The sequence below is a fragment of the Phoca vitulina genome, unplaced genomic scaffold (assembly GCF_004348235.1).
Source record: "Phoca vitulina isolate PV1807 unplaced genomic scaffold, GSC_HSeal_1.0 scaffold26, whole genome shotgun sequence".
NCBI lineage: Eukaryota > Metazoa > Chordata > Mammalia > Carnivora > Phocidae > Phoca > Phoca vitulina.
Genome location: NW_022589729.1, coordinates 4,178,831 through 4,188,302, shown reverse-complemented (window position 1 = coordinate 4,188,302; position 9,472 = coordinate 4,178,831). Strand labels below are relative to the sequence as shown.

The window sequence follows — 9,472 nt, the reverse complement described above, 5'->3', positions numbered from 1 at the left end:
CTCCGAGGGGCATTGTGTGATGACGTCCTTTCCAGGAGGCGTAGGGCGAAAAGTACCAGCGGCGGGGGAAGGCGAAGTTCACTCCCAGGGTCCGCCTCCTCAGCCGGCCCCTTTCCGAAGGAGGAAACGGTGGAAGAGTGGGCTCCAGTGCTGTTCCGCGGGGGAACGTCGCCTCCGCTCAGCTGTCCCCACGCAATGGACTCAGTTCCTGCCACTGTGCCTTCTGTCACCGCTTCCCCCGGGGACTCGGAACTTCTGGGACCCCTGTCGGTCCTCTACGCAGCCCTGATAGCCAAGTTACTGGAGGTGACGGTCCCCATTCCCAGGGAGGGACCCCAGCTCTGGCAGGCGGGTACACGAGTTGTGAGCGGACTTGGCGCGCCGACGGGTCGAGGGGGAACTGGAGTGGGTCAGGCCCGAGGCAGGCAAGACGTTGCAGTGCTGTTCAGGGAGGCCAGGGGGAGTGATTTTAAGAAGGTTTCGTCACTTGTTCATTTGTTACTGATTTCTTAGATTGTACCAGGCGCTATGTTGTTTTCTGGTAGACAGTCACGATCTCTTCGGGTCCTTTTCCAGTGACCCCTGGCACTGTTGTGGGGTGGGGCCAGTATGATAGTTATTTGTGTGCTTGTAGAGGGCAGTGAAAGTGTAGAAGCAAGCAGGTGTTCAATGCAACTGTATTCGAGGAAGCATGTAAAATAAAGGCACTGCGTTATGTAGAAGACAGTTAAATTCAGAGCAGTCTGGACCAGTTATCAGGAGCCGTCCGAGCTTACTCAGCATTTATTTTTACATAAGGGTAGAATAAAGATTTAAAATCTTAGAGGAAAAGCACATTATTTGGGCTATTCGCTGTCATCATTTTGGTTTTATTTGTAGCCATACAAGTTGATTATCTCTCTAGAGTGTTCAATTTTGTGTTTTATGTGGCTTTTTAAGTTATAGAAATCAACTAAGAGAAAGGCTGATCCAAAGAGATTCTAGACATGTCCTAGACAACATGATGTTGTAAGTCCTATTGCAAACTGGAAATATGTGTTCAGCTTAAAGACGTTTAGATTCATAATAAGCCAAACGAGATATGAGGCTGCCAGTATCCCATCTTTATTGAAGCAGTGGAAGCTACTGAAGGGGAGTAGTTATGGAGGTTGGTTTAGCATTTCTGTGGATGATTCTTTGTGACTGTTCTGTTCTAAATTCTTCATGGCTTGTTATTTCCAATATTTCTGTTTCAGTTAGTTGCTACATTGCCTGATGATGTTCAACCTGGGCCTGATTTTTATGGCTTGCCATGGAAGCCTGTACTTATCACTGCCTTCTTGGGAATTGGTTCATTTGCCGTCTTCTTCTGGAGAACTGTCCTTGTTGTGAGTAAATTAAACTTATACTTTGACTCATCAAGACAACAGATATTTTATAATCACTAGCGCTTTTGTTTCTTTTTCAGTTACTAACATGAACACAAATGCTTATAATCTCAGCTAACCTTGTGAAATAATTCAGTGTAGTCTTTGTTGGTAAAGACTTACGTGAACAAGACAACATGTATAATCTTAATGGAAAACTTCGATTTATAAATCTTAAATCAAAATCTAAAGATTAAATGTATATGTACCTACTTGGGCACATGTATATGTTCCTAGTAGAACTGGGAACTCTTACAGCCATCTTGGAAAGCAGTTAAATAATATGTATCAGAAGACTTAACATTTTCATATCCTTTTATTATAGTATAAAACCATGTCTAATTAATCTATTCTAAAGAAATAACCAGTCATGCATAAAAATCTTGTATAAGGGTGTTCAATGAAACACTATTTGTTAGAGTGAAAACTAAATGATCCATAGTAGGGGAATTGTTAAATTATTGTACATCCATATAATGAGATACTAGGTCACTCTAAATTTGTTATTTCAAAGATACTGGGGCCCAGAAAATTCTCACAATTTAATAGTAAGTGGAAAAAACCAGAAATCAGGACTGTAAAATATAAACTGTGTATTATATATGTAAATATATAGAAATACAGACATGCATAGAAAAAATGTTACAAGACAACAAAATAGTAAATTTCATGCAAATTTATCTAGGATGATAGGTAATTTTGTAGTATTTTTCTACATGTATCTGTTTCACAGATTTTCTAATTTGACCACGTGCTATTGGGCTCATAAAATATCTTTTTATTTGGAAATACAGATTATGTAGCATCCAAAGACACACTATGAAATTTTTATTCCTTAAGAGTCTCTTTCCGTGCAGAACTTGTCTTTCGTGCTTATCTATATATGCATGCTCATACATACTCATTCTTGTGGCTGTATTATATGTCATTTTGTTTCATAGTTATCTAACGTAACAAGAAAGAAATCATTCTGTGTGAATGAGCTTTGCAGATTAAAAGCTTTCAGGTTCAGTTGAAGCTTAACAGTTAAAGTAGCCAAAGCATTGGATGCATGTCTTTTTAAGAGTATTTCTTAATTTTATCAGACATATCATTGTTCATAAGCTTTCTCTCCTTGCACAAGTGATGATAAAATCACTTAAAAAGAAAGGTCATTTGCTTGGATTCCTGGGAACAGTCCTCTAACCTCATGGGACTTTTCCTCAGATGAAAGGAGAAAGGGCGCATAGAAAGGATGAGTGGAACGGGAAAAGGTGAAAACGTGTTTTATTTCCCACTCTTGTTTCTCCCCTCTTAAAAATCCTAACATCTGTTTACATTTTCACAGGATGATGCAGGCTTTATGTCCTAACTGCTGCTTCTCAGCCTCAGCATTTGACTTTGGAACCTTTGGTCCCTGCTCTCATTTGCCTGCTTCTTGCTTCTTCCTCCCTCCTCCTGCCTATTGATTTGGGTGAGAGGAGAGGAGAAGAAGCTTTACTGTTTCATTAGCAAGGCTATTACGTGGGAAAGACAGTCATTTCTTTCCAGTTGGAACTCTGAATGCATTTTCCTATAGCAACATTATTATACCTGGTATTAGATACTGTAATAATGAGATATCATGGATGATTTATGGACTGAGCTGAGTATCTCATTACCATTTATAGCTTTGAAAAGTGGAAATAAATTCTGGGTTACAAAGACATTCGGTGACACAATTTTTTAAAAAAATTGAGTACTGCTTAGATTTTTTTTGAGATTTTATTTATTTGTGAGAGAGAGCGCGCACAAACTGGGGAGGAGGGGAGAGAGAGAAGCAGGCTCTCTGCTGAGCAGGGAGCCCGACTTGGGGCTCGATCCCAGGACCCTGAGATCATGACCTGAGCCAAAGGCAGAACTCAACCGACTGAGCCACTCAGGTGCCCCTGCTTAGATTTTGTAACCCTATAATTCAGTGCTGTCTTTAGAGAGGATTTAGAGGTTAGTTGTCATTTTTCTTCTTGCTTGTGCATTTTCCTCTAGCGGTCTTCTTTCCCTTTCAGGTTGATGACCACTTTTTTTAGGGGTTTGGGAAAATCAGATGATCTATCATAATTATTAGATCTCTAAATTCAGGTGGTTGCCAACTTGTAATAGGATTTCAAAGATGTTTTCTGGTGAGGGAGAGAGACATATCGTAGTACAAAGATTATGCCTTTAATTTTGTTTCCTGAGAGTTTCTTTGAATGATCTTGTTTTTAGACCTCATTCTGGCTATTTGGGGTTGTCAAATAAATGATTTGGGGTAAAAGAAGCATTAGTATATTTAATACGAAAATACCCATTTCCATTATTAATTATTTTTTTTAAAGATTTTATTTATTTGAGAGAGAGGGAGAGCATGAGACAGAGATCATGAGCAGGGGGTAGGGGTAGAGGGAGAAGCATACTCCCCTCTGAGCAAGGAGCCCAATGTGGTACTCGATCCCAGAACCCTGGGATCATGACCTGAGCTGAAGGCAGATGCTTAACTGACTGAGCCACCCAGGTGCCCCACATTTGAAATGCTTTTTAACCTTTTCTTATTTTTTTTTAAAGATTTTATTTATTCATTTGAGACAGAGATAAGAGAGCATGAGCAGGGGGAGAGGCAAAGGTAGAGGGAGAAGCAGGCTCCCCACTGAGCCAGGAGCCCGATGTGGGGCTCGATCCCAGGACCCTGGGATCATAACCTGAGCTGAAGGCAGACGCTTAACCATCTGAGCCACCCAGGCACCCCAACCTTTTCTTATTTTTTAATCCTATGGATTATTACAGTGAACCAAACTGTTATTAAATTTTCATTTTGTTATGATTTGACTATTGTATGTAATATTTCTATAATATTATATAGTACTATAGTATTTCTGTTAATAAAATGTTTTGACATCAAATTTAATTTTATTTTTCTTCTAGGTAAAGAATAGAGTATATCAAGGTAAATATTTAGGCTTATTCTGTTGTTTATACTCTTCCCTCAGTATTGGTGTTAGATATGAGTTTATGTAAGCTAGAAACTAGATACAGTGACTTCTGATGTCTGATTGACTTACTCATTCCTGAACATTTGACTAATCCTAGGTTACTAGCTTGGATGACAGAGTAGATGGTGATACTACCAACCGAGATAGGATACGAGGTGGAACAAATTGTGGGAGTAGGAAGAAGATGATTAGTTTGATTTGGGGCAGATTGGCTTTGTTGATTTCATGCAAATTTATTGCATGTGAACAGTGTTCCTGTGCTAATGGTTTAATTGATACAGTATATATTTAAGTAGATAATTTGAGGAATAGAGATGTAAATCAGTGTGCTTGTATTTTTTGTCTTTTTCTTTTTGCAAGTGACATATATTTGAAATGATCACATTTTCTAAGAAGAAAGGTACTCCATGAAGGGAAGGATATCAAGCTAAAATATTTTATTATATTTCCTATTTTTGAAATAAATTTAAATTGGAATCTCACTGAAAGAAGGGTCCTTATTATATTTTTCTTATTTTAGTAGTATTTTTACACCCTTATTTGCCATTAACTGCAGGTTGCTTTTTTAAAAGCATTAGTGTTATATTAAGAAGTTCTTTTCCCTCATAGTGCTAGATAACATACTGCTAATACATTGGGTAATTTAGTTTTATTTAGTCATCATAATAATCTTATGGATTTCCCCTCCCCTTTAGTCACTGAACAGCAAATTTCTGAGAAGTTGAAGAATATCATGAAAGAAAATGCAGAACTTGTACAAAAATTGTCAAGTTATGAACAGAAGGTATAATTATTCTTTCATTATTTCAGTATTTTCCCCTCATGATTCCAGCTTGAATTATTTCCTCCTGTGTTATTCAGTTATTACGGTATTTTAAAATTTCATTATTTCCTACAAACCAAATCTGAAGTAATCATCATGTGTAAAGTACAGCTTTCTTCTCTAAGGGGTTACCTACTCAGAGATAAGTTTTGATACCCCTGTGATTTATATTTCTGAATTCTGCATGCTTTATTTTATATAGATTAAGGAGTCAAAGAAACATGTTCAAGAAACCAAGAAACAAAATATGATTCTGTCTGATGAAGCAATTAAATTTAAGGTAAAAATCCCTTCTCTTTTTGAGATTACATTCTAAAAACAAAAGAAAATGTAGTTACTAATTTTGATGTTTTTTTTAATAGGATAAAATCAAGAAACTTGAAGAAACTAACGACATTCTGGATGATACAGCTAAAAATCTGCGTGTTATGTTGGAATCTGAGAAAGAACAGAATATCAAGAATCAGGACTTGGTAAGAGTTTTGCTGCAAAGCGTTAACTGTAATTTAGCTTTCAGACTGTTCTGTAGGTAGGATGGATTGAACTCTGCATTTTCCCATGCTGTAACCAAAGGAAGATTGGGGCACAGGGAAGTTGAACCTACATCCATCTGTCTTCATGGAATCTTAAATGCTAATACCACACGCTGTTCTTTTCATGGTCCTAGGAAGTATTTTTGTCCTCAGCCCTGGATAATTTCCATATTGCTTGGCTCTGCCCTCTGAAACATATAGAGCAACTAAGAAACCGTAGCCCTGTCGAACAGTTCTAGTACTTTGTTTTGTTTTGCATGATTCCTTTTAAAAACAAGCCTTTTAGAACTGTTTTAGAACTACAGGAAAGTTGCAGAGGGTTCCCATGTATCGCACACCCAGTTGAGCTTGTGACCTGGCTGACCAGGTATTTGCCAGGTTTCTTCACTCCATATTTACCCATTCCCACTCTTGGTGTACTGTTCACTTTGGAAGGGAGTACCTACGCCCAACCTGTGGTTAAAAGAGTGAAGAGTATGCTCCACCTCGAGGAGGCAGCACCTTCACAGATTATTTGGAATTCTTCTGTAAGTGAGATTTGTTTATTTGTCCTCAAGTCGAACCATTTTTAGTTCAGGCAAGAGAATTTTTAAAGTGACCTTGGGGATTTTTTTTTTTCCTCTACCAGTAGGAAAAACCGTTGGTTTCAACTGGACTACTTGAAAAATTTTTTCTTTTTTCTTTTTTTTTCCTGCTTTTTTTCACCTTTCTGCCTGGTCATCTACTACATTATCTCATAGCCAGGAAGGTTGTGCATGACACATAATAGAGCTCCAGTTATTTTCTTCCTTCTTTTTTTTTTTTTTTAAATTTTATTTATTTGTGAGAGAGAGAGAGATAGCGTGCAGGCAGAGGGAGAAGCAGGCTCCCAGCTGAGCAGGGAGCCCGATGCGGAATTCGATCCCAGGACCTCCGGATCATGACCTGAGCTGAAGGCAGATGCTTAACTGACTGAGCCACCCAGGCGCCCCTATTTTGTTCTTTCTTCATCTCTCTACATTCTTGACTTTTCTCCTCGGCTAAAACTGAATCACCTGCTTTTACCTGATACATAGTGGATGGCTCTGGGATAGCATTTCATCTTTTTAGCACATATCCTACTGTTTCTACTAAAATCCTAATACATTTTTTGTGTTCTTCTTCCACATGGCAGATATTGGAAAACAAGAAATCTATAGAGAAGTTAAAGGATGTTATTTCAGTGAATGCCTCAGAATTTTCAGAGGTAAAGCTGCCTGTAATTTCTACAAGATGTTAATAGGGTGTCTTAGTTTTGTAGAGGAGCAGACATTTGATAACGTGCTAGAATATGCAATAAATGAAAACTGTATGACGTCTAATTGGGAAAGTAACACCCCTCCTTTGGAATTAATTCACTAATAGGAGTATTTTGCATTAGGTTCAAATTGCCCTTAATGAAGCTAAACTTAGTGAAGAGAAGGTGAAGTCTGAATGCCATCGGGTTCAAGAAGAAAATGCTAGGCTTAAGAAGAAGAAAGAACAGGTAAAGAAAAGTTGATGTCCTAGATTATGTGAACTAGGGGACTGAGTATCATTACCTCTTGAGTATCTTTTCTCAGATCTGTTTTTAAGGAAATGAAACATGTATGCGGAATTCTATTCTTAGATATGCAAAGTTTAAGCTCCCAAAATTGAGTGCATGTATATATTCTCCATCTGTTCTGGATTTTCTGTTCTCTACAATGTCTTAGAGCTATCAGAGTGTTTTTAGCCTTTGTCTTGTCAAATACCAACCAATTATTAACTTGAATAGCCTCAGTGGGATGATGGATTTGCTTCTTAACCAAAGAATTAGGTATTTATAAACCTTTTTTGAGCAATTACTGCTTCACTTACCAAAGGAAGGTTACATGATCTGGAGTGTGGACATGGGAGACAGTGAGATGTGCTCTTCCGTTCCTATGGAAGTGAATTATTTGAATGGGCTGCAATTTTCTGAAGGATACAATAACTGGATTGACTTCTTGATGGCTCTCATGTTCTTAATGCAGTTCTGAGGGTAGGAGCCACTCTCCCCTCTCCCTTCACCAAGGCCTCAGTCCATAGTGACAGGCCAGAAAGTAGCATGGCCCTGTCTCATTCACATGGTCCTGATGTGTCCAGTGCAAAGAGCCCTAGCCTTTGGAAATTCATGTGTTTTACCTTTTCAGTTGCAGCAAGAAATCAAAGATTGGAGTAAATCACATGCTGAGCTCAGTGAGCAAATCAAAGCATTTGAGAAATCTCAGAAAAATTTGGAAGTAGCTCTTACTCACAAAGATGATAATATTAATGTAAGTTCATTCTCTTGAATACATGCTTAATTGTCATGAAATCTACTTGAGAAGCTTTTTCTAATGCCCCTTTACTTCTCTTCTAGGCTTTGACTAATTGCATTACCCAGCTGAATCGGTTAGATTGTGAATCTGAATCTGAGGGTCAGAATAAAGGAGGAAGTGAGTTAGATGAATTAGCAAATGGAGAAGTGGGAGGTAAGTTTGGTTTCAGGGAGGTTGGACCTCTTGTTTTTTTGTTCCTGTCTTTAAGTACACGATGCTCCTTTTTGGCTAACTAACTTCCTCCTTTTTTTTTTTTTTTTTTTTAAAGATTTATTTATTTTAGAGAGAGAGAACGAGCAGGGGGAGGGGTAAAGGGAGATGGAGAGAATCTTAAGCAGACTCCCCACTGAGCAAGGAGCCCAACATAGGGCTTGATCTTAAGACCCCAAGATCATGACCTGAACTGAAACCAAGAGTTGGACACTTAACTGACTGAGCCACCCAGGTGCCCCCTGACTAACTTCCTCTTAAGTGTTAGTTGTAGATGCCTTATCACTGGACTTAGAGACACCTCTGTGTGCATTGGGCAGAGGTGGGTTGCAGGGCTGTGATAATAGCAGTGGGTGTGCAGTGAACAGGGACTCTGCTTTTCCATCCCAGTGAGGACTGTTTGTGCACACTGGAGCGAGGGCAGCATGGCTGTGACTTAAACCTCTCAGTGTGAACACCATTCAGTAGGAGAAATTTATTTCTCAGTGCCGTGGGGATGACCTTTGAGTTTAGTGCTCATCATCTCTGTAGCTCTGCAGTTTTAAGGCCCACAGCCGATTTCAAGAGTACTAAAGTCGGGGAGCCATAAACTAAGGCCGCGAGAGTGGAGCTAAAGGGTAGCAGTGTTTACTGATGAAGGATATGTGTCTGGACACCGTTTTTCAAAATCAGATATTGCTTGCACAGTGGGCATTTTCAACCACACCTGGTAGCAGATTCAAGGGGAGAACGGAAGAGGAAGTCTTTCTAAATAAGATACGTGACCAGGTGGACATAGATCTGAGCAAGAAAGAAGAGCCTTTGTTCACACATCCCTTCTTGTTTGAGAATGGCACAGATAACACTTTTCTTGTACAAACTGGGAATTCGCTTTTTGAATCTAAATTTGCAATTCTCTTAAAAGTCATGGAGCCTAATTAGTTCTCTGGGTTGATTAGTTTTCCTTTGAATGTTTGAACATGGTAACTGTTTAGTTTTGGGGAAATCAAGAAAATACAGTTAAAAAGCAAAGGAGGAAAAGGCAATTAAAGCTTTTTGTATTTTAGGTGACCGGAGTGAGAAAATGAAAAATCAAATTAAGCAGATGATGGACATTTCCCGGGTATGAGCTTTTTTGTGGAGTACCGTGAGTGCCTGTGAATTCTCACTGTGCCTCCCTTGTAAGGATAGTTCTCTC

The 9,472-nt window shown here is 38.9% G+C and overlaps 1 protein-coding gene across 5 annotated transcripts in view; it reads left to right on the top strand.

Moving 5' to 3' along the window:
- Positions 1–9,472, top strand: part of MIA3 (MIA SH3 domain ER export factor 3) — a 56,660-nt gene that overhangs the window by 33,372 nt on the left and 13,816 nt on the right. For 3 of the 5 annotated variants that reach the window (XM_032422467.1, XM_032422469.1, XM_032422465.1), the window contains exons 7-16: positions 1,236–1,367; positions 4,323–4,344; positions 5,086–5,174; positions 5,416–5,493; positions 5,576–5,686; positions 6,900–6,971; positions 7,146–7,250; positions 7,918–8,040; positions 8,127–8,238; positions 9,342–9,397. In XM_032422467.1, the coding sequence (XP_032278358.1) occupies positions 1,236–1,367; positions 4,323–4,344; positions 5,086–5,174; positions 5,416–5,493; positions 5,576–5,686; positions 6,900–6,971; positions 7,146–7,250; positions 7,918–8,040; positions 8,127–8,238; positions 9,342–9,397 (900 nt within the window). Of the gene's footprint in view, positions 1–42; positions 307–1,235; positions 1,368–4,322; positions 4,345–5,085; positions 5,175–5,415; positions 5,494–5,575; positions 5,687–6,899; positions 6,972–7,145; positions 7,251–7,917; positions 8,041–8,126; positions 8,239–9,341; positions 9,398–9,472 lie in introns of those variants that run through there. The other 2 variants (XM_032422470.1, XM_032422468.1) reach the window with 2 other exon arrangements.